This window comes from Ornithorhynchus anatinus, chromosome 10, assembly GCF_004115215.2.
Source record: "Ornithorhynchus anatinus isolate Pmale09 chromosome 10, mOrnAna1.pri.v4, whole genome shotgun sequence".
Taxonomy (NCBI): Eukaryota; Metazoa; Chordata; class Mammalia; order Monotremata; family Ornithorhynchidae; genus Ornithorhynchus; species Ornithorhynchus anatinus.
The window spans coordinates 57059397-57084863 of NC_041737.1; the positions used below are offsets into that span (position 1 = coordinate 57059397).

Sequence of the window (25467 nt, forward strand, 5' to 3'; positions counted from 1 at the left end):
AACTGAGGCACAGAGGTCACCTAGCCGGCAAGTGGCAGAGCCAGGATTAGAATCCAGGTCCTATGGCTACCAGGCACATGTTTCCACTAAACTCTCTCTCTCTCTCCCCCATCCCCAGGGTCTTTGGCTTCTTGTTGCTAAAATGCTCCAGGTTTCTCTTCTCTCCCTAATTATTCTCCCCTCTCTCCGCCTCCACCCCCAGGTACCCCTCCACACCTCCCCTAAAATTATTGCGATTATAGGTTTGGGAATTTAGGTTTCTTTTGTTTTCCTTCTTCTGCTTCATATGTCTCTGTGTGTTTAGGTGTGTCTTGCCTTTCTCTTTACGGTACTTTCCCTCTCTGCATACTGAGCTATTCATAATGATAAAAACAACAATAATAATAACAATAATAGTTGTTAGGCACTTACGATGTGTCGAGCACTGGGGCAGACACAAGTTTATTAGTTCAGACACAGTCCTGGTTCCACACAGGGCTCATAGTCTGAGTAGGGGGGAGAATGGGTATTGAATCTTTATTTTACAGAGGAGGAAAGTGAGGCAATTGGAGGTGGGCAACTTTCCTAAGGTCATTAAGCAGTCAGGTAGCCGAGCCAGGATTAGAACCCAGCTCCTCGGACTCCCAGGCTCTTTCTATTTGGCCACACAGTTGTACCTGTCTGCTCTGTGACTTTGGGCCAGTCACTTCACTTCTCTGGGTCTCAGTTGCATCATCTGTAACATGGGGATTAAGGCCGTGAACCCCATTTAACACCGGGACTGTGTCCAACCTGATTACCTTGAATCTGCCCCTGCACTCAGTGCAGTTTCTGGCACAGAGTAAGCACTTAACAAATGCTCTATATAAAAGCATGGCTCAGTGGAAAGAGCCCGGGCTTGGGAGTCAGAGGTCATGGGTTCGAAACCCAGCTCTGCCACTTATCAGCTGTGTGACTGTGGGCAAGTCACTTCACTTCTCTGGGCCTCGGTGACCTTATCTGGAAAATGGGGATGAAGACCGGGAGCCTCACGAGGGACAACCTGATGAGCCTGTATCTCCCCCAGCGCTTAGAACCATGTTGGTATTCGTTAAGCGCTTACTATGTGCAGAGCACTGTTCTAAGCGCTGCTAGGGGAGATCCAGGCTCATCAGGTTGCCCCCCGTGAGGCTCCTGGTCTTCATCCCCATTTTCCAGATGAGGTCACTGAAGCCCAGAGAAGTGAACTGACTTGCCCCCAGTCACCCAGCTGACAAGGGGCAGGGCCAGGATTCGAACCCATGACCTCTGACTGCCAAGCCGGGCCTCTTTCCACTGAACCCCGCTGCTCCTCCTTCTTAAGCCGATGTGTCCACCAAGGTTGTTAGATGGAAATAATAATCATATAATTATATATTATAATATTATATAATTATTGATATTGTGGTATTTGTTAAGTGCACTGTGCTAAGCGCTGGGGGAGATTCATTCATTCGATTGTATTGATTGAGGCCCTTACTGTGTGCACTCTACTGAGCGTCTGGGAAAATACACTAAAACAACAGCCACATTCCTGCCCACAACGAGTAGTGCAGTGCTCTGCACACGCTAAGCGCTCGCTAAATAGGCTTTATTGATCGATTATTCGATGGACGGACGGCCAGAGACGCGAGGCGGGTCCCTGAGGGGACGGCGCGCATGCGCAGGGCCCCCACGTGACCCCGCCTGCCCGGCTCCAACATGGCGTCCGGCGCCCGCCGCCGCCCCGACTGCGCAGGCGCCTCTCCCCTCAGTGACCTCCTCCCCCGGCCGGTCCCTCGGTCGGGGCCGGAAGTGGATGCGGCCGTTCGGAGGTGAGGGGGGCGGCGAAGGGGGTGGGGGGGAGGGGGGGCGAGTAGTTCCGGGGGAGCGGGGCCCGGGGCTGCTGTTTGTAAACTTGGCCCCGTCCCGGCGTGGGGGGAGGGGGGGAACAGGGTGGCCGGCGAGCGGGCGGAGGCGGAGGCCGGCAGGTAGGAGCCCCGACGGGGGGGGGGGGCGGGGGCGGCGCCTTGCGCCCCTCACGCGCTCGGGGGGCCCCGCAGGGAGGGGGGCGGGGGGGGAGCGCGCGCGCGCCAGGGGCATTCTGGGGGAGGGAGGGGGGAAGGAGCGGGGGCGGCGCGCGCTCCCTCTGCCCCCCCGTCGCGCGCCGCCCGGGCCCCGCGGGGGCGCGCACGCAACGCGCGCGCGCCCCCAGCCCCCTGCGCCCCGCGGGCGCGCGCCCCCTACCGGCCCCCACATTGTGGGGCTTCACGTCCGGCTTCCCCGGGGGTTGGTGGAGACGGGCCCCGCCCCCTCCCTCCCCCCCCCCCCCCCCCCCCCCCGCCGGGCTCGTCCAATCACAGGCCGGGGAAGCTCAAAAGGGGACTTCCGGTGGTCACCGGGTGCCCCCCCCATCCCCCAAGGTGGCAGGAGGGGGGGGGGCAGGATTAGAATAATAGTAATATTGGTATTCATTCATTCAATAGTATTTATTGAGCGCTTACTATGTGCAGAAAACTGGACTAAGCGCTTGGAATGGACAGATCGGTAACAGAAACAGTCCCTGCCCTTTGACGGGCTTACAGTCTAATTCGTTAAGCGCTATGTGCCAAGCGCCGTTCTAAGCATCGGGGTCGAGAGAAGGGCAGCAGGTTGTCCCACGTGAGGCTCACGGTCTTCATCCCCGTTTTACAGAGGAGGGAACCGAGGTCCAGAGAATAATAATAATGGTGGTATTTGTTAAGCACTGACTATGTGCAAAGCACTGTTCTAAGCGCCGGGGTAGATAGAAAGGCAGCAGGTTGTCCCACGTGAGGCTCACGGTCTTCATCCCCATTTTACAGAGGAGGGAATTTAGGCCCAGAGAAGTGAAGTGACTTGCCCAAGGTCACACAGCTGACAAGCGGCAGAGCCGGGATTAGAACCCATGACCTCTGACTCCCAAGCCCGGGCTCTTTCCACTGAGCCAGGCTGAAAACCAGTGACCTCTGACTCCTAAGCCTGTGCTCTTTCCACTGAGCCACGCTGCTTCTCTGTTGCTGAATTGTACTTCCCGAGCGCTTAGTACAGTGCTCTGCACACAGTAAGCGCTCAATAAATACGACTGAATGAATGAAAGTGTCCATCTGGGGATGGAGACCCCAGAGCCCTCAGCTATCACCTCTTCCATGGTGGCCGGCCCCCAGGAAGATCTTCTCCTCAGGCTAAATCTACTCCGTCTCGCCGCTGATGGCGGCCCCTGCGTCTGGAAGCTCGCTGTGGGCAGGGAATGTGTCCTTTTATTGTCATATCGTACTCTCCCAAGCGCTCAGTACAGTGCTCGGTACACTGCACTCAGTAAATACGATCGAATGAACGAATGTCCGGTTGCAGGTCTTTGGACCCAGAGGAATCGCGCAGCCCGGGCCGGGCGAGGATTGGGCAGGTGTGAGAAGAGGAATCTGGGAGTGTCTGCCCGCGCCGCCCCTCTCCCCTCGCCCGCTTCCGTTCCCTGGCCTGGAGACCACCGGAAGTTGGCTGGCATCCTCAGGCGCCAACATGGCGGGCAGGTGGAGGCCCCGCGGCGGGAGACGGTCGCAATGAATCCCTGAAGAACCTTCCGCTCTGCGTTCCCGGTGACGGCAGGAGCGTTCGGCTACTGAACTCTGACTTTCGGCAAGCGGGGCGACAACATGGCTCAGGTGAGTCGGGGGCGGCGATTTGGCACCGTACACTCGCCCCCCGGCGAGAAGCCCGTCCCACCCGCAGATCCCTGGGCTATTTGTTCGCTGTGGGGCGGCTCGGGGGGCGTAATGGAAACACAGCCCCCCAACACACACGTACACACACGTCTCTCTAGGGTACTGTAGGACGGCCAAAAGGATGGAGGCAACAACACACACACACCTAAAGGGAGAGACGGGTCACGCTTACAATGTTCCGGGCATTGGTGGGAGGAGATCCCTTTCCTGCCCCGGAGGAGCTGCCAATCTGAGTCCGTCGTATTTATTAAGCGCTACTGTGTGCAGAGCACTGTACTGAGCACTTGGCAAAGTACAATACAACAATAAACGGTGACGTGCCCTCGGCGAGCTCACAGTCTAGAGCGGGGGAGGCACATCAATAGAAATAAAAAAAATTACAGATGTGTACATAAGTCATTCCAAACGCTTAGGACAGTGCTCTGCACGTAGGAAGCGCTCAATAAATACGATTGAATGAATGAATAAGTGCAGTGGGGCTTGGGGGGGCGAGGAGGGCGAAGGGAGGGAGGGCGACGCAGAAGGGAGTGGGAGATGAGGAAAAGCGGGGCTTAGTCTGAGATGGGCCTTCAATAAGGCTCTGAGCTAGAGATCAGTGGTATTTATTGAGCGCTTACCGTGTGCAGAGCACTGTACTGAGCGCTTGGGAGAGTCCAATAGAACTGAGGCGGTAGACGCATTCCCTGCCCACAGCGAGTTCCCAGTCTAGGGGGGGTCCGGAGCGGAGGCGGATTCGGGCCCGTCCGCCTCCCCGGCCCGGGCCGGCGGCTGACCCTCTCCCCTCTGGCCTCCCGCCCCGCCCGCCCCCAGGCGAGTCTCCTGGCCTGCGCGGGCCTCGCGGGCGTGAGCCTGGTGCCCACCGCCGCCAGTAAGAAGATGATGCTGAGCCAGATCGCCAGCAAGCAGGCGGAGAACGGCGAGCACGCCGGTGGGCCTGACGCCCTGCGCTGCTCCGGCCAGGTAGGGGCCACTGCGGGCAGGGGCGGAGCGGGGCGCCGCGCTCGGTCGGCCCGGGCCCCGGCCTCAGGCCCGACCGCCCCCTTCCTCCCACCCACCTCTCCCGGGCCCCGGCCCCGCCCCCGGCCTGACCTCCGCGTGGCCGAGGGGATAGAGCCCGGGCCCGGGAGTCAGGGCACCTGGCTTCTGATTCCGGCCCCACCACTTGCCTGCTCCGTGACCTTGGGCGAGTCACTTCGCTTCTCTGGGCCCATCTGGAAAATGGGGATGAAGACTGGGAGCCCCACGTGGGACAGGGACTGTGTCCGACCGGATTAATTTGCATCTACCCCGGTGCTTAGAACAGCGTTTGGCACGTAGTAAGCGTTCAACAAGTCCCGTTGTCGTTATCGGTATTACGATGGTTACCTTGCTGCCCTGGCACGGGCTGGGGGGGCAGGGGAGTGATCCCAATCCCCTTCCCGAGGCTTCCTGGGTCTGAAGGAGGAGCCGGAGCCTCTCTCCAGATCCTCCTCCTCCTCCTCCACACACCCCAGCGGCGGGGGTCCCGGCGGGGTGGGGCGGGGGGCTCGGGGGAGGCGCCCGGGAAGAGCGGGACCAGTACGCGTCCGGGGAGGGTGGGAGGGGGTGGTGGTCGGCGTGGTGGAGATGGTCAATGGGAGAGGGTCTGATGTGTGTCCGGCAGGGAGAGATGGTCAGCAAGAGAGGGTCCGGTGTCGTCCGCCAGGGACACCGGAAAGAGGACAAGTCCCGGAGCCGCAAGGACGACGGCAGCTCGGCCGAGGCCTCGCATTCGAAAAAGTCCCTTAAAAAGGCAGGTGGTCGGGACCCCCTCCCCGGGGGAGGGCGGGGTGGGTGGGTGCGGGCGGGGCGGGGGGCTTCTGAGGTTCCAGCTCGAGGCCCCCGCCCCCGACCAGCGTCATCGAGGGCATCCCTCCGCGGCGTGGAGGCCGCGCTGTCCCCCAGGGAGGGTCCCCGGCGGCTCTGGAGCGGGGCGGGGGCGGCGATGGGCCCTGACCGGTGACGGACCGCTCCCCCCTCACCCCCCCACATACCGTCTCTGTCCCCCACCCCCCAAAACCGGCTCCGTAGGTGGTGGTGGAGCAGAACGGCTCGTTCCAGCACAAGAATCCCAAGAACTTCATCTGCGAGCACTGTTTCGGCGCCTTCCGCAGCAGCTACCACCTCAAGCGGCACATTCTCATTCACACGGGTGAGCGGGGGCGGCGGGGCCCGGGGAGGGGCGGGGGGCCGCGCGGGCGGGCCGGGCGGGGACGGCCGGGCGGCCGGACGGAAGCCCGCCCGCCCGCCGAGAGTCACCCCGTCGTCCTCCCCTCCCGCCGCAGGCGAGAAGCCGTTCGAGTGTGACGAGTGTGACATGCGTTTCATCCAGAAGTACCACCTGGAACGCCACAAACGCGTACACAGCGGGGAGAAACCCTACCAGTGTGAGCGCTGCCAGCAGGTACCCGGCCCCCGGCCCAGGGGAGGGGCCCGGCGAGGGGGAGGGTGGGCCGCCGTCCCTGGGGTTCCAAGGTCAAGCGCCCGCCTCCTCCCCGGGGCGGTCACTGGGGCGACGGGGCGCGCCGGCCGCCAGTCGGCTGACCGGCTTCTCTCGTTTTCTCTCTCCCACCCCGGCGTCTCTGGGCGTCCCTCCCCCAGAGCTTCTCCCGCACAGACCGGCTGCTCAGACACAAGCGGATGTGCCAGGGTTGCCATTCCAAGACCCCCGAGGGGCAGTTCTCCCTCTAGGCGCGGGGGGCCGAGGCGGCGGGAACGGACGGGACCGAGCCGCCCGGATCCGGCCTCGCCGGGACGTCTCTCCCCCGACTCCTCTCCTACCCCGAGCCCCCACCCTAGCCCGGCGCCGGCGGGCGAGGAGCGGGCGAGGACCGGGGGGACGACTGCCCTCCCGGCCTCCCCCTCCCTTGACGCCGCAATCTACCGCCACGAGGCTGCAAGACTGAGCCGTGAGCCCTGGACTCCCCACCCCCCGGGAGAAATGAAGAGGGCAGGGGGAGGGGAGAGGACCAGATCTTGCCTTTTTTTTTTTCCCCCTCTCTGCCCCTCCCTCCTCTCTTGTTTTTTTCTAAATTTCAAATAATCCAAAAGCAATTTGAGCCCCATCTTGGGATGGCAGGGGGAGACGGGGTTGGGGATTCTCGGGGCCGCCCAGCAGCCGTCGAGGCCCAGAATCCGTCCCCGGCAGCCCCCCGCGGCGGTCGGCGGCGGAGCCCCGCCCCCACAGCCGCCCGGGGAGAGGAGCCGACCCCGGACGCTCGCGGAGAGGGTGGGCCCGGACCCGGCCGACCACCCCCTGCCCCGCGTCCCGCTGGGAAGCGGCCACCGGCCCACGTAGGTTCGACCCCGGGCCCGGCTGTCCCACTGGGTTTGCCCGGGCCGGCTCAAGTGCCTTCTGCCAAAACCGGGCACGGGGAGGGGCCGGGGCCCGGGCCGGCACCTCCCCGCCCCTGGGCACACGGGGCTAAGCGGGGCCGCCGGTGTGGGCAGAAGCAGAGGTCCGGGAGAACCGCTGGTCACCCCGGGGGGGGGGGGGTCTTTGGATGGAACCGGCAGCTCCCTGACCCCGGGGACACTGCTGAGGGGTGGGGGTTGAGAGATGGCGTCTGGTCTTCCGGGTCAGAGACGGCCCCCGCCCCAACCCTGCCCTCGCTCCCACGGTTGGCGTGCGTGACCTGCCTGGGTGGCGGCGGGCCGGACTCTGTTCCCAAATCGGGGGGTGCGTCTCGGCCCCGCCCCGTCCCCCCAAGATGCTGAGGGCCCGGTGGGGGGGAGCGACGGTAGGCATCGCGGCTTAGACTGGGGGAAACCCCCCTCGGGAAGGCCGGGGCGGGAGGGTGGCGGGGAGCTACTTAGCACTGTTAGGGGAGGGACCGCTCAGAGATGGGGCGGAGGTGTACTTGAAAGATCTGGATTTCTCTCTCGCTTCCTCTGTGTCTGACACACACACACACACAACCTCCCCCCCTCCCCCCCGTTTACTCTGAAGTTCTCTCTGACACACTTACACACTCTCATCCCTGAAGTTCTGTCTCTTTTCCTCTCTCTGTCTCTCACAGACACTCACACACGCATATCTATTACCCTGGAGTTGGCTCTCTTTCTCCCACCCCACACCCCAATGTATATCACCCGGGAGTTCTCACACTCACAGACACAAACCATCTGTCACACCAGGAATTTTCTCTCTGTCTCTGTCTCGCACACATACATACGGTCACACACACACCCCTCCCCCGGGTTCCTTCACGTATACTTCATCCATCACCCCTAGGATTCACTCACGTACCCATCACCCCTGGTGTGCCCTCCCCCTCCCTCCGGGGTGGGGTGGGGATTCAGTCACAGACCGTCCCGCTCTTCCCCCCGACAAAGGTTTGCTCCCGTGGGCCTTTCCGTACTGTGAACCCAGGAGTTCCCCGACATCCGCCCCCCTCGGTGGCAGCCCCCGGCTCTCCCCAGGCGGGCTCTCGCACGGCCCGGTCGGCCCGTCGGGCCCGGGAGCTCTGGGGAGAAGCAGGATTGGGGGGGAGGGTTCGAGGGGAGATGGGGGGGCTCCGTCCCGGTAGCCCTGAGCCTCCCCGCCTCCCGGCGGGGAAGGCCTCAGCTCCGTCCTGAAGCGAGGACGGCCGTGGGGGGTCGGGGGAGTGACGGGGGTCATGCCGTTGGAGCAGGTGCTGAGGTTTTGGGGGCGGGGACCCTCCCAGCCCCAGGAAACCACCAGGGAGAAGCTGTTACGATTGGGGGGCGGGGAGGGGCACCTCGGGCCTGGCACGATCCTCCCAACCCCTCCCCCTTCTACCTCTGCGTCCGGGGACCCAGGCCCGGCCCACGCCTGCTCAGCTACTGATGGTGTCGCTCGGCCCCTTCCCCTCCCCTTTTTTTTAATATACTTATTTTGCTATGGACGGGAGGTGGGGTGGGAGGGGCAGGGGGCTGCCAGCTCTCTGGAGCAGGACCCTTTTAAATGGTAGTTTTTATAAGATGTTATAAACTTGTATCTTTTTACGATGGAAGTACCGTCTGTTCCTTTGTGACCTAGTTAGGATATTTAAATAAAAGTCCGGGGGGGGGTTTTCTACTTCGTGTCTCTACTTCTGTGACGGGGGGAGAGAGGGGTTTGGACGAGGAGCAGAGTTGCTTCCTTGACTGATGTATCCGTTAAGCACTTACTACGATTATGGTATTTATTGAGCGCTTACTCTTGAGCACGCCTGGGAGAGGTCAGTACAAGAGTCGGCGGATTCGTTCCCTGCCTTCCAGCTTACTTTGATGGTATTTGTTATCGTTACGGTATTCGATAAGGGCTTATCGTGTGTCAGTCACTGTTCTAAGCTCTGGAGTAGATAGAAGATAATCAGGTCGGACACAGTCCCTGTCCCCACCGAGGGCTCACGGTCTAAGGAGAGCGGGTGCCGGATCCCCATTTTTCAGGTGGGGAAACCGAGGCCCCGAGAAATCAAGTCATTTGGCCAGATTAGAACCTGGGTCTCTTGAGTCCCCAGGCTCTTGCTCCTCACACTAGGCCACACTGCCTGATTCGAACCAAGCTCCATCCCTGCCCTGCTCTTACCATCCTGCCGGGGACAGTCCGAGCCAGAAGGGGACCACCCAACCTATTGCAGCAGGTGGGAGTGAGCTTAGGAGGAAGGGCGCGCTGGGAGGAAACGGGAAGATGAGGGGTGCGGGGGATGAGGGAGATAGGTGATGATGATGATGATGGTATTTAAGCGCTTACTATGTGTTTACTATCATTCGGTGGCATTGGATTTCATGTTAATAATAATGGTATTGTTAAGTGCTTACTACGTGTCAAACCTTTCTAAGCGCTGTGGTCGGTACAAGCTAATGAGGTTGGGCACCGTCCCTGCCCGGCTTGGGGCTCGCCGTCTCAATCCCCCTTTCGCAGATGAGGGAACCGAGGCCCGGAGAAGTGAAGTGACTCGCCCGAGGCCGTCCAGCAGACAAGTGGCGGAGCCGGGATTAGAACCCAGGTGCCGCGACTCCGGGGCCTGGGCTCTAGCCACTACGCTACTCCTCTTCTAGGGGTTTCCCCCTTCCCACCCGCCTCCCCCCCCCCCCCCCCCAGGCCACTCTCGCCTCGAGGTAGCCCATCCTTTTCGGGAGTCAGATGTGCAAACAGTAGGAGGGGCCAGGGGGAGGTGCCTAACCACAAACACACAAGTATGTGGGACGAAGCCAGGTATTAGGAGGTAATAACAAGCAGTGTTTTAATGTGAGCTAAACGCTGGGGTAGATAATATTTGTCAAAATAACTCTGGTATTTGTTAAACACTTACTCTGTGCCAGGCACTGTCTTAAGCGCTGGGGGGGCGGGGGGGATCCAAGCAAATCGGTTTGGACGCAGTCCCCGTCCCGCATGGGACTCAAGGTCGTAATCCCCGTTTCACAGATGAGGCCCAGAGATGTGAAGTGACTTGTCCAAGGCCACACGGCAGATAAGGGGCGGAGCGGGGATTAGAACCCACGGCCTTCCGACTCCCAGCCCCGCGCTCTGTCCACAGGCGGCCGGGTACCCCCTGTGCCCCCCCGGGGCGACCAGTCTGTGCCAACTCATTCACCGCAGGCCTAGGACAGGGGTCTCCCCGGGGCGGGAGAGGAGGCGGAGGCTGCCGGGGAGTCCCCGGTGGAATTCTGGAAGTAGGGGTTCACGACGGTGGTGACGGCGCTCCTGTAGAGGGGGTTGTTTTCCTGTTGAGCGAGAGAGGGAGGGGGGTGGGGGTCAGCCAGGGTGGGGACCCCTGGGAGCCGATGGGGGAAGGGGTCCGGACCCCTGGGGGGCGGGGGCGGGCCGAGATGGAAGAGGAGGGCAGGGGGTGGGAAGGGGTGGCCGGGGAATGTCACTGTGCGATTGTTGGAGTGTTCCCTCCCAAGCTCTGAGTACAGTGCTCTGCACACAATAAGCGCTCAATAAATAGCTTCCAATGAAGGAAGGACAGGGGATGGGAAGGGGTGGGAAGGGAGGGTGGGGTGCGAGGCCTACCGGGCTCCACGTAGACTGCATCTGTTCCTTCTCGAAGCGCCTGAACTCCCTGAGGTCGTAGAAGTTGACGGAGAGGCGGTAGGCCACGGCCAGCGCCAGCCCCACGGCCACGATGCCCCCCACGCAGCCCAGCGCGATGTCTCTGGCCCGGTCCGGGCCGGCTGCGGGGAGGACGGGCGGGCATGCTGACGGGGGGAGGGGCTCCAGGGGCACTCAATCCCCTCGCCCCCTCCGACCTCAACCGGCTACTCTCCTACTCCGACCCGGCCCGGGCACTTCGCTCCTCTAAGGCCGACCGTCTCACGGTCCCTCCTATCTCGCCGCCGACCCCTCGCCCCCATCCCGCCTCAGGCCTGGAACGCCCTCCCTCCTCCTCTGGGACAGATAATTCCTCTCTCCCCACTTCAAAGCCTTACTGAAGGCCCATCTCTTCCAAGAAGCCTTCCCTGACTGCACCCTCCTCTCCTCTTCTCCCACTCCCTTCTGCGCCGCTCTTGCTCCTTCATTCATCCTCCCTCCCATCCCCGCAGCACATATGGATCTTCCTCTATATGTAATTTATTTAGTTATTTATATTAACGTCTATCTCCCCCTCTAGACCGTGAGTTCGTATGGGCAAGAGTGTGTCTGTCGGCGTACCGTACTCTCCCAAGTGCTTAGTACAGCGCTTTGCACACGGTAAGCGCTCAGTAAATACGATCGAATGAACGAATGGTCTCTCCTTGGGGTCCCCGCGCCCTTGACTCCCTCCCTCCCTGCCCCCCCGGGTGCCCGGGCGGGTCCGACTGACCGTCGGGCAGCCTGACCAGCAGCCGGATGGCGCCCCCGCCCTGGTCCCCCTCCACGCGGAAGAAGAGCAGGCGGTTGTGCTGGTCGTCGTGGTTGGCGGCGGGTTCCTTGCACCAGCCGTCCTGCTGGAGGTCGTTGGGGCTGGGAGGGCTCAGCGTGACGGTCACGTTGGGGCAGGCCAGGCTGCAGTTGGCGCTCAGCGGACCCTTTCCGAACGCCCCGCAGTCGGCGCAGTCCCTGTCGGGCCCAGAGGCCGCGTCACCACCCGGCGGGGAGGACGGATCCCGGATCCCGGATCCGGGGGGAGGCCGGAATATGGGGGGGAACCCAGATCCAGGGCGGTAGGCCGGATCCTGGAGGAGGCCCTCCCTCCCTTTTCCCCTTCCCGCCCCCAGAGGCTCTTAAGACGAGGACCCCAGGCCCCTGCCCTCCTCCCCTGGACCTCCGGCGTCCCCCTCCCCCGCCCTGCCCTGCCCTTGCCCCGGGCACCCACCGGAACCTCTCGCAGAGGGTACGGCAGCCCGGGCAGCGCTCGCAGAGATGCCCGAAGTAGCCGGGCGCGCACTCGCACTGGTTGCACCTGCAGCGTCCGTGGCCGCCGCACAGCTGCCCGTCGGGCCCGGCGCAGGCGGCGGTGTCCAGGCTGCACTGGCAGGCGCTGCCCGTGTAGTTGGCCTGGCAGATGCAGCGGCCGCAACGGCAGCGGCCGAAGCCTGGGGCGACAGGAGGGCAGCGGGAGGGGGCTCGGCCTCGCCCGGTCCGGACCCCCCCCGGCCGGGGTCACCCGCCACCCCCGAGTCCCCCCGGCCGGATACCTGCGCACAGACGTCCCTCGTGCCGCTCGCAGCTCTCGTCGTGGCACTGGCAGAACTGTCCCCACGCCTGGCCGTGACAGCGGCAGCGGCCGCACTGGCAGCGCCCCTGCCCGCTGCACACCGGGCCGGTCCCGTTGTGGCCCCGGCAGCCGGCGGCCGGCTCCGACAGCCCGGCGCTGCACTCGCACAACGGACCCAGGTGGCCCGGGTAGCAGCTGAGGGAGGGGACGGGGCACGTCGGACTCCCGCCTGCCCTCCGGGAGGCCCGCGGGGGGCGGGATGTCCGGGGTTCAGGGGGTCAGGGGGTTCAGAGGGTTGGAAGGTCAAGGGTCTGGGTATCTGGGGTTCAGATGGTGAGGGTCAGTGGGTCAGGGGCCAGGAGGGTGGGAGACCAGGAGATTGGGGAGGTTCAGCAGTTGGGATATCTGGGGTTCAGGGGGTGAGGGTCGGGGCTCAGGGATCAGGAAGGTGGGGGGGTTCAGAGGGTTGGGAGTTTGGGGGTCTGGATATCTGGAGTTCAGAGGGTGAGGGTGCAGGGGTCAAGAGGGCGGGAGATCAGGGGATGGGGGAGGTTCGGGGTTTGGTATGTCCAGGGTTCAGAGGGTGAGGGTCGGGGTTCAGGGATCAGGAGGGCGGGAGACCGGGGGCGGAGGGGGGAATCGGGTTGGATTATCCGGGATTCAGAGGGTGAGGATCAAGGATTTCAGGGGTCAGGAGGGCGGGGGGCGGTCACCTGCAGACCCCGCAGTGCAGGCTTCCGTTGCCCTGTCCGCAGTGTGGGGCGTAGGGTTCGGGGTCCCCGCAGGCGCAGTCGCAGACGGGCTCCAACACCAAGTGCAGCTCCTCCATGAAGCCCAGGGCCCGCACCCGCACTGTGTGCCCGTGCTCCACGCACCCGTCCGCCCGCACCGTCACTGTGAACTGCACCTAACACACACACATGTACCGCCGCCCCCCCCACCCCCCCCGGGCAAACACGCACACGGACACACCGAAGGGTCAGACAGACAGACGGACAGTCAGGCCGACAGGCTCACACCCACCCCGGCCTTCCCCGCAAGCCCCTCCGCCACCCCTCTCGGTCTCTCCCCTTTCCTCCCATCTCTCCCCACGTCTCTGGTCTCTTCCCACCTCTCAGTCTCTCTCCATCTCTCCCCATGCCTCAAGGGGCTCGTGGTCATAATCCCCATTTCACAGATGAGGTAAGTGAGGCACGGAGAAGGGAAGTGCTCCACAGCAGACATGTGGGATTAGAACCCAGGACCTTCTGTCTCCCATCTCTCTCCATGCCTCTTGGCTTCTTCCCATTGCGCCTGTCTCTCACCATTCCTCTCAGTCTTTCCCCATCTCTACCATCTCTCCCCACATCTCTCAGACTCTCCCCATCTCTCTTCACACCTCGGTCTCTCGCCATCTCTCCCCACGCCTCTCGGTCTCTCCCCATCTCTCCCACGCCTCTGTTCTCTCCCCACACCTGTCCCCATCTGTATTTCCTCTCCGTCCCTCCCCTATCCCCTCGGTCTCTCCCATCCCTCCTCGTCTCTCCCGCGGCCCTGGACTCACCGTCTGATTGATCTGGACGTTTCTACATTCTCCTCGGGTGGTCCCCGTGCCCTCCGAGCCCTCGCAGCGGGATTCGTAGGAGATGTGGACCCCGGGGGGGAGATCTAAGTGTTCCAGGGTCACGGTGGAGGACAGGTTCTAGGGGAGAGGGGAGAGAAGGGGAGGACGTGAGGTCTGGAGGGGACGTGGCCCTCCCCCCCTCAACTTTTTAATGGTATTTGTTAAGCACTTACAGTGTGCCAGCCACTGTTCTAAGCCCTGGGATTGATACACGCTAATCAGGTTGGACCCAGTCCCTGTCCCACATGATGATGATGATGGTATTTGTTAAGCATTTACTATGTGCCCAGCACTGTTCTAAGCACGGGGGTAGACCTGAGGTAATCGGGCGGTCCCACGTGGGACTCATAGCCTTACCCCCCATTTTACAGACGAGGTCACTGAGCCCCAGAGAGGTAAGTGGCTTGCCCAAGGTGACGCCGCGGACAAGTGGCGGAGCCGGGATCAGAACACAGGTCCTTCTGATTCCCAGGTCCGGGCTCTAGCCACTCCCCAGCCCGCCCCTGTAGCCCCCCACCCAGTACCCCATCAGCTCCAGACCCTGCCTCGACACCCCTCTGCCCCATTCCCCATTCCCAGCCCACCAATCCGCCCCCCAAAACACCCCCAAATCCCCGTCCCTTCCCCCTCACAAGCCCACCACGAGCCCTCCCTGTCCCCGCTCGTCCCCACGGCCGGCCCCTCTCTCTGACCCCACCTTTTCCACCCCTGCCCCTCACCCGAAGGCCCTTACATTGTAGGCATTTTTGATAAGATCCACCACGTTGCTGGAGTTCTCATTCAGCTCCCCGACTGCTGACTTGGGGATCAGTTTACTCAGCTCCTGGGGAGGGGGGTGTGGAGAGGCAGGCCCATCAGACTCCCGCTTCCTGGGCCTCCCGGCCTGGCAGTCCTTACATCCGCACACGGGACCCGAGCCCGGATCCGGGTGTGTAGGGCCTGGGTCAGAGGGCAGACCCCCACCCCCTCTCCCGCCCCGAGGAGCTCAGACCCCCCCACCCCGTCCTCCGCCTCCAGGGAGCTCCCGGGACAGATGTACAGACTGTGGAAGCTCGTCGTGGACAGGGGAGTGTCCGATAACTCCGCCTTATTGTGCTCTGCCCACACTAAGTGCTCAATAAATACTCCCGAGTAATGGACTGACAATCCCAACCTGTCTGTCTGTGGGGAGGGACTGGCGAGGTAATTATAATAATTACGGTATCTGTTAAGCGCTTATCGCGTGCCGGGCACTGTACTAAGCTCTGTCGGGGCAGGAGGAGGCCGGAGGGGTTTGAAGGGGCTGGTTGGGTTGCCCAGAAGGAGGGAATCGGGGCAGGCTCCTTGGAAGAGGTGGCCTGGAGTGGGCCTGGCCCCTGGAGGAGGGTGGGGAGGGAAGGAGGAGGTAGAGGGGTTGGGGGGGCCGGGGAGAGAGGGGACTCACCTGGTAGACGGGCAGGGTCGTGGCCGTGACGGCAAAAATGGGCTGGATGTTGGCATCTGACAGAACCTGGGCCACCTGTCCCACTGATGGGTAATCCTGAGGGCAAAGGGGGTGAGCCCAGGGGGCAAGGGGGGAGGGGAGGGAGGGAGAACCGGGGGGTCGGCCCCTGGGCTGGGAGGGACTCGGGGGGAGAGCGCTGGGGTCCGGTGATGGGGTAGGGGTTGAGGTACAGTAGGTGGGGAAGGGCTGGGGCCGGGGCATGGTAGGGTGGGGAGGGGCAGGGGTTGGGGACATCGAAGGACCGGGCTACCGGGAAGGGTGGTGGCAATGGGCTGCGGGGGGGCGGGGGGAGGAGGAGGGAGAGAAGGAGGAAGGGAGGGGCGGGGGGAGAGGGATGGGAAGAGAAAGGGAGGGAGGGAAATAGGGAGAGACGGAGAGATGGAGGGAAGGATGGAGAGAGAGAGAGAGAAGGAGGGGAGAGAAAGAGGGAGAGGGAGGAAGGGAGGGAGAGAAGGAGGAGGGAGAGAAAGGGAAGGGGGAGGAAAATAGGGAGAGAGGGAGAGGGAGGGAAGAAGGGAAGGGGAAGAGATGGAGGAGGGAAAGAGAGAGGAGGGAAAGAGGGAGGGAGAGAGAAGGAGGGGGAGAGGAAGAGAAAGAAGGAGGGACAGGGAGGAAAGGAGAGAGAGGGAAGGAGGGAGGGAGAGAGAGGGAGAGAAGGGGGAGGGAGAGGAGGGGGGAAGAAAGGGAAGGGGAGGGAGGGAAGGGGGGGAAGAAGGGAGGGGAGAAAGGGAAGGGGAGAGAGAGAAGGAGGGAGAGAGAGAGAGAGAGAGAGAGAAGAAGGGAAGGGGAGGTAAGGAGAGGGAGAAGGAGGGAAAGGAAAGGAGAGAGAGAGGGAGAAGGACGGGGGAGAGAGAGAAAGGGAAGACTTACAAAGTCATGGCTGCGGTGGTAGAAGCCCTGGGCATCCAGGTGGCAGTGCCCATCACTGGGCATGTAGATGCCACCCAGCTTGCCGTCACCTGCCATGTGGAAGGTGTCGTCGGAGGTGAAGACCAGCAGCCGGGACACGTTCCTCCAGCCGATCTGCTTCTGATGATAGTAATAATAGCGGTGATATTAATCATGACGATCGCTCTCAAACACTGTGTCGAGCGCCGTACAGAACACTAGGGTGGGGGGATGCTGTAAGTACACGGTCACCCACGGCGCTCACGGTCTTAGAGGGACAGAGACAGATATTGAGTCCTCTTTTTACAGATGAGGAAACTGAGGCACAGAAGAGTCAAGTGACTTGCCCAGGGTCACAGAGCAGGCTAGGTCGCCCCTGCCTGCCAACTCTTTCGAACTGTACTCTCCCAAGCGCTTAGTACAGCGGTTAGAGGCCTGGGAGTCAGAAGGTCGTGGGTTCTAATTCCGGTTCTGCTACGTGGCCTCGGGCGAGTCACTTCACTTCTCTATGCCTCAGTTACTCCATCTGTAAAATGGGGATCGAGACCGTGAGTCCCACGCGGGGCAGCGACTGTGTCCAATTTGATTTCTTCGTATCCATCCCGGCGCTTAATACGGTGTCTGGTGCTTAACAGATATCATTATCGTTACAGTGCTCTGCACATAGTTAAGTGCTCAGTAAATACTTTTTATTGACTAATCGATGCCTCAAACGGGACCCCACTGTGCCCCCCGCTCCGGTGCCCCGGTGCCCCGGTGCCCCCCTCGCCCACCCCGTGTGGTGACCCCGCTCGGCCCCGTCTACCTGGCACAGGGCGGCCTGCAGGATGGCGTCGAAGCCCCCCTCGGGGGCGTCCAGGTTGCCGGACACGCTCTGCCGCCCGACCTCCAGCTCGAACTCGGACGCGTTGGCCGTGAGGGGCAGCACGTGGCGGAAGCTGAAGGGGGGCTGGCACTGCTCCAGGCGGTCCGGGCATGGGTGGCGCAGCTTGGCGGGCACCGTGCTTACGAACGGCAGCACCGTCTTGTCCACGAACGAACCGAAACCTGAGCGATGAATGGGTGTGTGGGGGGGAGGCGGGCGGGGGAGGGGTCACATAATAATAATAATAATGAGAAGGAGGATGGCATTTGTTAAGTACTGCTTTTCACGAAGGGTGGTGGGTAGGAGGGTCGTGGACCCGAGGATGGAGAGTAGAAGGAGTTCCCGGGAGGCAGGGGAGTGGGGGGCAAAAGGGTCGTGGGGGCAACGGGGATTTTGACGGTATGGGGGTCAAGTGGACAGCGGTGGGTTATGAGGACAGAAGGTGCAGTGTGGCCTAATGTCTAAATCCCGGGCCTGGGAGCCAGAAGGACCTGGATTCTCATCCCACCTCCACTATTTCTCTGCTGTGTGACCTTGGGCAAGTCACTTAACATCTCCATGCCTCAGTTCCCTCATCTGTAAACGGGGATTAAGGCTGTAACTTCCCCCTCTAGACGGTAAACTCATTGTGGCCAGGGGATGTGTCATATCGTCATATCGTACTCTCCCAAGTGCTTAGTTGAGTGCTCTGCACACAGCGCTCAGTAAATACGACCGATGGTGAGCCCCATGTGGGACAGTGTGTTTGTTTTATGGTACTCGTTAAGCACTTACTATGGGACAAACACCGTTCTAAGCGCGGGGATGGGTACGAGTCGATTAGGTCCCACCTGATTAGCTCGATCCTACCCCGATGCTTCGAACGGCGCCTGGCGCCTAGCGGGTGCTTAACCGAGATCCCGAGGGGGTGGCCGGGGGCCCTCACCGATGCGGACGGAGCCCTTGACCTCGGCGAGGCCGTTGAGCAGCTGGTCCCCGAGGCGCCGGACGTGGTCCAGGTCGTCCTTCATGGAGTAGCTGAGGTCCATGAGATAGTACAGGTCCACCGGGTAGCCCTCCGCCCGGCGGAAGGACACGTTCAGCCGCTGCTCCTCCCCTGGGCCCGGGAGAGACGGGGGCAGCCCGTCAGGCACAGCCCGGACACGGGACGGGGACCCCCCCCCCGGGGGGGTAGGCGGGACCCCCAGGGGCCGGGCCAGGGACCCCAGGGGCAGGGGCGGGCAAAGGACGTAGGGGACGGGGCTAGAAGGAAGCTGGGACCTGAGGAGGGTGGGGCGGAGGGGAGGGGGCAGCCAGAATAAGGGGAGGGGGTCACGAGGAGGGGGCATGGGGAGCCCAGGGGACAGCAGCGGGTTATGAGGTCAGAGGGCGCAGCTTGGCCTGACGGCTATTTTGATGCTATTGATGCCTGTCTCCTTGTTTAGTTTTGCTGTGTGTCTCCCCTCTTTTATTTATTCATTCATTCAATAGTATTTATCGAGCGTTTACTATGCGCCGAGCACTGTACTAAGGGCTTGGAATGGACAATTTGGCAACAGACAGAGACCATCCCTGCCCAATGACGGGCTTACGGTCTAGACTGTGAGCCCGTTGCTGGGCCGGGATGGTCTCTCTGTATTGCTGAATTGTCCATTCCAGATGCTTAATACAGTGCTCTGCACACAGTAAGCGCTCGATAAATACCATTGATTGAATGAATAAACGAACGGCTAGCGCCCGGGCCTGGGAGCCCGAGGGACCTGGCTTCTCATCCCGGCCCCATCACTCGTCTGCCTCGCGTCCTTAGGGCCAGTCACTTTGCACCTCTGTGCCTCAGTTCCCTCACCTGTAAAATGGGGGTTAAGGCTGTCACCTCCCCCTCTAGACTGTAAACTCGGGCTTTCGGGTTTACGGACCCCCCCCCCCGCCGGCCCCTCCTCACCGGGCCGCAGCAGGATCCGGACTTTCTGGGGGGCCAGCTGGGTGGGCTGCCGGGCCTGGCCTTCCTCGGGCCCGGCGGCCCCGGCCCGGGCGGCTGGGCCGGGGTCCTGTCCCAGAGTCCAGTCCCGGAGGACGTGCACTTGTCCCCGCGGCTCCTGCAGCTCCTCGGCCCGGCAGCCCCGGGACAGCAGCTCTGCCCGCACCGCGCAACGACGCCCCACCGACTCCTCCGCCGCCTGGAAGTCCTGCGGGACGCCGAGGGAAGGGGTCAGAGGGCACGGCCTCCCCCCTCCCCCTTCCACCCCCGGAACCCCCTACTCTAGGGACGCCGGTCTGACCCCCGAGCCCCCCATTGCTCCCTCATTTCCCCTCTGCTTTTTGGTGCATCCCCCCATCCCCCCCACCCCCAGCAACACCCACTTCCTGTCCCAGCGTGGGAACCGCAGCACAGGAAAGGGGAGGGGGGCTCCCCCGTACCCTTCCCCATCACACTCCCCCCTCGCCCCCCAGACCCGATCCCCTTCCTCCCCGGAAACTGTCAGGTGGTCCTCCCTCCCCACCCCACCCCACCCCAATTCCGGGCCTCCACCTCAAAGACCAAAAAAGGGGGAGGGTGGTGGGTGAGAAACCTGCGGGGAAGGAAACGGTTGGACAGAAGCCGGTCCTGCCCAAGCTGCCTCCCCGCCCCCCCCATCCCAGCTGTAGCATTTTGGGGCGGGGGGCGGGGGTCACCCAATTACATCTGTTGTGTACTTGATCACCTCCCTCATCAGACAGCTTCATCCCCCTCCGGACTGCAAGCTCGTCCTGGGCCGGGAATGTGTCCGTTACATTGTTGTGTTCATTCAGTCGTCTTTATTGAGCGCTTACTGTGTGCTGAGCACCGGACTAAGCGCTTGGGAAAGTACACTACAACAATAAACAGTGACGGGCCCTGTCCACAATGAGCTCACAGTCTAGAGCCTGGGAGTTCGACATCAATCTAAATAGATAAAATGACAGCTATGGTTATAAATGCCTTGAGGCGGGGGGGGGGGTGGTGAATAAATGGAGCAAGTCGGGGCGACGCAGAAGGGAGTGGGAGATGAGGAAAAGAAGGGCTTAGGCTGGGAAGGCCTCTTGGAGGAGATGGGCCTTCAATAAGGTTTTGAAGGGGGGGAAGAGTCATTGTATTGTGCTCTCCAAAGCGCTTAGTACAGTGCTCTGCACACAGTAAGTGCTCAGTCAGTAACTCCTGGACACGGGGCAGGGTGCTAAAGTGCTTAGGGAGCAGCGGGGACTAAAGATGCCTGTGTTTACGGTACTTGTTGAGCGCTTTCTCCACGTCCAACTCTGTTCTGGTTCGGTGAATTAGGTCAGACAAGGTCCCTGTCCCACATGGGACTCCCAGTCTAAGCAGGAGGGAGAGCAGGAGAGCTGAAGCACAGCGACTTGCCCGAGGTCACACAGCCAGCATTTGGCAGAACCAGGATTAGATCCCAGGTTCTCTGACTCCCAGGCCCCTGCTCCTTCCACCAGGCCACGCCGCCTTTAACCCCATCTCCGTCTCTCTGATCCCGGTGTAGCAGATAGAACCCGGGCCTGGAGTCAGGTCACGGGTTCTAATCCCGGCTCCGCCACTCGTCCGCAGGGTGACCCGGGGCAAGTCACTTCGCTTCTCTGGGCCTCAGTTCCCTCCTCCGGAAAATGGGGATGGAGACCGTGAGCCCCACGCGGGACAGGGACTGTGTCCAACCCGATCTGCTCGTATCCACCCCAGCAGTTAGTACAGTGCCGGGCACGTACTAAATACTTAATAATAAATACCATTACTACTATCCTACCCACCGGGGTACCGGTGAAGCGCTGATTATGAGCTGAGCGCCGGGGCAGATACAAGATAATCAGGTCAGACGTGGTCCCTGACCCACTTGGGCATCACACCTTAAGGGGGAGGAACAAGGGGTTTTTCGTCCCTATTTTACAGAAGAAGAAACTGAGGCTCAGAGAGGTGAAGAGACTTATCCAAGGCCGCCCAGCGGAGCCGGGATCGGGACCCAGGTCCTCTGACTCCGGGAGGCCGGCCCTGTCTCCGTTGGGCCCCGCTGACTCAGTCTCTGCCTGCTGTCTCTCGGCCCGTCTCTCGGGCTGTTTCTTTCGTCATCTCTACCTCTCACACACACATCCTACTTCTGCTTCCTTCCTCCTATCAATCGATCAACCGCGGGTACTGAGCGCTTACCGCGTGCAGAGCGTCGTATGGTACTGAGCGCCTGGGAGAGTACGGCCTCTCTCGTCTACCTCGCCCCCGACCTGCCTCTGGCCTGGAACGCCCTCCTTCCTCAAACCAATGACTCGCCCCACCGTCAAAGCCTCGCCGAAAGCCCGTCTCCTCCAAGAGGGCTTCCCCGACTGAGCCCCCCACCCCACCATTCCTCTTCTCCCTTCTGCGTCGTCCTGACTCGCTCCCTTTATTCACCCCCCCCGCCCGGCCCGACGCCGCTCATGTCCAGGTCCGTCATTTATATATCTCTATCAGTGACCGTCTTCCCCTCTAGACTGTAAGCCTGTTGTGGGCAGGGGATGCGTCTGGTATAGCGAGTGCTCCGTACAGTGCTCTGCCCACGGTGAGCGCTCGATCAATAACGGTCGACTGATTACAGCCCAACCAAGTTGGTAGACACGCTCCCTGCCCGCGACAGAGCTGTCAGACGTCCCGCCGGCTTCGCCCCACTCCCTTCTCCTCCCCGCTCGCCCCCGCCAAGATTCAACCGCGAGGTGGGGAGAGGGAAACGGGGCCGGGGGAACCTCACCAGTTGTTTGCACCAGGCACAGCTCGGGTGGGCAAGGATGCATTCTCTGCAGGAGGACGCCGGTGGGCAGGAGTCGGGGAACCTCACCCTGGCTTTGGGGTCCCCTTCCTCCAGGCTCCTGGGAGCCGCCTTCTCCTCTCGGTCCACCTCGCTGCTGCCCAGCCCCAGCAGGAGCCCGAAGGCCAGGGCCGCGGCTCCAGGGGTCATGGCCTGCTGAAACGGGGACAGAGCGGGTCGCGGGGGTGGGGGCAACGGGGAGGTCAGCCGAGACGCCCCAGCTTTGTTCCCACACCGGCTTTGGTTCCCCACCCAGTTTCACTTCCCCCTCTAGGGTGTGTGCGTGTGTTCGCGTGTGGGGACGGGGCAAGGGCAGCGAGAGAGTCGGAACCGAGCCCGAGGTCCGGACCCGGGATGCTTTCGGAGGGCCGGAAAAGATCCCGGGGGTCGGAGCGGCGCTGGGGCGTGGCGGGGGGGAGGCACGTGAAGGCCTTGGGGCGGGTTCAGAGGGCAGAAGGGGCGTTGGGGCTAGGGGAAAAAGAGGGGGCCGAGGAGGATGGGGCGGGGAGGCATCTCCCAATTCCCCGCGGGCCCGATGTGGGGGTCGGACTGGCTGCAGCAGGAGGGATGGGGCTCAGACACCGGGAAGGAATTCCGGCGGGCGGCCCGGGGAGACGGGGAGGTGGGGAGAGTGAGGGAGGCTGGACTGGTCTGCCCCCGGGAGCCTCTCCGGGTGTCCCGACAGGGAGGTCCTCCTGGCCGGGGAAACCCGGGGACACACCCGCCGATCCATCCCCGCTGTTTACTGAGCGCTCGCTGAGTGCAGGCAACTGTACTGAGCGCTTGGGAGAGTACGACCGACCGGTAAACAGACACATTCCCCCGCCCACATTAGACTGTGGGCTTCTTGAGGGCGGGGTGATCTGCTAAGTCTAGGGGATGCTCGGCACGGTGTTCGGGGCACGGTAGGCGCTCAGTACGTGTCCCTGGGCGAGAGTGGTTTTAACCCTCCAACCTATAGAACCGCTGGAGCTTGGGCAGCGAGAGGAGCCCTAGGTACTCTCCTCGAAGAATTCGTAGGCGCATCCCCTTCTAAACTGTGAGCTCGTTGTGGGCAGGGAACGTGTCTGATGCTACACTGTCCTCTCTCAAGCGCTTAGGACAGTGCTTTGCACACAGTAAGCGCTCAATAAATACAATTAATTATAATAATTCCCGGCCCACAACGAGCTGACGGTCTAGAGGGGTCCTCAGAGACGGACCCCCCACCCCCACCCCGAGGAAGGGATGGAAGGTCCTGGGGTGGGAGTGATCTAAGGTGTGGGGAGGGGTCAGCCAGGCCTTCAGTCTGCCTGGGTTCATTCATTCACCCGATCGTATTTATTGAACGCTCACTGTGTGCAGAGCACTGTACTGAGCGCTTGGGAGAGTCCAACAGAACAAGTAAACAGACGCATTCCCTGACGGCCTGACGGGCTGAGGGTCTGGGGGTGGGGGGGATGTAGCCCCACCCGGCTCCCCTCCTCATCTCTGGGTGCTGCGGTCTCAGCCACAAACAGGGTTGTCTCTCTTCTGAGTCATTTCCCACCACCCCGTTTTCTCGCCGTCTTTATTCATGCCTCCCCCCCGGCCCCCCTGCGCTTACGTCCAGATCCTCGATTTCTTTCTTTCTCTTCACGCCCGTCTCCCCCTCTAGACCCTAAGCTCGTTGTGGGCAGGGAATGCGTCTCTTCTATTGTTGTGTTCTACTCTCCCAGCCGCTTAGTACAGCGTTCTGCTCACAGTGAGCGCTCAGAGCACTCAGACCCACCGACTCTCCCCTCCTGGGTTCCCCCCGACACCGAACCACTTTGGGACCAGTTCCCGTGTTCCTCCCGCACCCCTAGAGTAGCTGGGGGACGGCGGGGGTGGGGGTTGAGTTGAGCCCCAAAGAGGCAGAGGAGGCCCTTGTAGCCCCTGCCTGGCCCCACCCCCTCCTCCAGGTAGCCCACCCGGGTTTCAGGGGCCCAGGTGGTCCCTCCGTCCCCACACTGGGTCAGCATGCCGCTGGGGAGGGGAGGGAGAAGTGGGGTGTCACAATCAAGGGGCTGGGAGGCGTCTGCGTCCCCCTGGGGGTCCCAGCTCCCCGCCCTCCCCCCCCCCAGAGGAGTTGGTCAAGGGGGGAAGAGAGTGATGTGCTTGGCTGCGTCCAACCCAATTTGCTTACATTCACCCCAGCGCTTAGTACAGTGCCTGGCACCTAATAAGCACTTAACCAAAACCACAGTTATCACTATGGGCCGGAGTGGGAGTGAGGAACCCCCAAGGGAGCCCACGCCTGGCTTCTCCGACCTGGGGTGCTTGAAGGGGGAAGGCCGAGCCCCCGAATCAAGCGGGGGTCAATCAGCGGCCCCGCACCCCCGATTCCCTTCTCCCCTGGGAGCCCCGGCCCAGGTGCGCTGGGTCGGAGGGGAGGGGGAAGAACAACACCGCCAGGACCCCCGGGGGCTCGGGCATCTCGGGGGGCAGGGATGGGGTGTCGGGGGGCAGCCGGAGCGCAAGCGGGAGGCAGAGGAGGGGGCGGAGGTGAAGAGATGAGGGATCAGAGGGAGAGGAACGGTGGGGTTCGGCGGAGGGGGGAGCGGGGGGTCCTACTCACAGGTACCGTGACTTTCCTCCGGCCGCTGCCTCTGCGGCCCCCGTTCTTTGCAGAAAGGAGAGGAAGTGACATGCCGCAGGGAGGGGGTGGGGGGACAGGCGGCAAAGCCTCAGAGACGGGGAGGAAAGCAGAATTTTCATCCTGGCTCCGCCACTTGCCTGCTGGGTGACTTTGGGCGAGTCACTAATCCGGGCCTCGGTTTCCTCAACCGTAAAAGAATCCTAATAACTGTGGCGTTAAGCCCTTACTACGTCCCAGTCGCTGTTCTAAGCCCGGGGGTAGATACAAGTTAGTGAGGTTGGACACCATCCCTCCCCTACGTGGGGCTCACGGTCTTCATCCCCATTTTACAGGTGAGGTGACTGAGGCCCAGAGAAGTGAAGGGACTTGTCCAAGGTCACGCAGCGGACGAGTAGCAGAGTGGGGTTAGAACCCGTGGGTTCGGGGATGGTTCTCCCTCCTATTTGAGCCCGGGCCCCACTTGATTGAGTCGCACCGATGCCCGCGCTTCGAACAGTGCTCGACACGTAGTAAGCGCTTAACAAAAACCACCGTAAGCGCTTAACAGAAACCGACGAACCAAAAAAATGCCGAGGGTCTGGGGGAGGGGGAACTGCACATCCTCTAGACGGGTCAGCTCGGTGTGGGCAGGGAACGTGTCTTTTTAGTGTTCTACTGAACTCTCCCAAGCGCTTAGTACAGTGCTCTGCACACGGTGAGCGCTCGATAAATACGATCGAATGAAGGAATGCCTCGGTCCTGGGAGGGTGCAGGAGTTCGGGGAATGTTCGGGGGAAGAAGCAGCGGGAAGGGGCTGGGGCGGGAGGGACCGAGGAAGAAGGGGCAAGAATCTGGTGTGGAAAGCTGGGTGGACTAGTGGCTAGAGCAGAGGTTGTGGTCAGAGGTTGTGGGTTCTAATCCTGGCTCCGTCACTCATCAGCTGTGGGATTTCGAGCAAG

General features: G+C 62.0%; 2 protein-coding genes across 6 annotated transcripts; one reads left to right on the forward strand and one right to left on the reverse strand.

Annotated features, from left to right (window-relative positions):
• The first annotated feature begins 1749 nt into the window (after nt 1-1749).
• On the forward strand, nt 1750-8710 carry ZNF740 (zinc finger protein 740). 4 transcript variants are annotated; one of them, XM_029074157.2, is made up of 7 exons: nt 1750-1811; nt 3349-3656; nt 4527-4676; nt 5359-5487; nt 5766-5886; nt 6020-6138; nt 6336-8710. In XM_029074157.2, exons 2-7 carry the CDS (start codon nt 3648-3650, stop codon nt 6423-6425), a joined length of 618 nt encoding a protein of 205 aa, XP_028929990.1. In that variant the 5' UTR covers nt 1750-1811; nt 3349-3647; the 3' UTR covers nt 6426-8710. The 4 variants fall into 4 exon arrangements, with proteins under 4 accessions (XP_028929990.1, XP_039769242.1, XP_039769243.1 ...); XM_039913308.1 differs by having other exon boundaries at nt 5401-5487; XM_029074158.2 differs by lacking the exon at nt 1750-1811 and adding an exon at nt 1890-1967.
• Nucleotides 8711-10132: 1422 nt separating this feature from the next.
• Nucleotides 10133-24674, reverse strand: ITGB7 (integrin subunit beta 7). 2 transcript variants are annotated; one of them, XM_029072739.2, is made up of 15 exons: nt 24509-24674; nt 21874-22083; nt 19083-19326; nt 18087-18257; nt 17102-17343; nt 16279-16437; nt 15349-15444; nt 14659-14748; nt 13866-14003; nt 13036-13229; nt 12303-12517; nt 11981-12200; nt 11489-11724; nt 10699-10859; nt 10133-10406 (listed from the first exon to the last, which is right to left on the reverse strand). In XM_029072739.2, exons 1-15 carry the CDS (start codon nt 24578-24580, stop codon nt 10284-10286), a joined length of 2571 nt encoding a protein of 856 aa, XP_028928572.1. In that variant the 5' UTR covers nt 24581-24674; the 3' UTR covers nt 10133-10283. The 2 variants fall into 2 exon arrangements, with proteins under 2 accessions (XP_028928572.1, XP_028928571.1); XM_029072738.2 differs by having other exon boundaries at nt 21874-22086.
• Between the last annotated feature and the right edge of the window lie 793 nt (nt 24675-25467).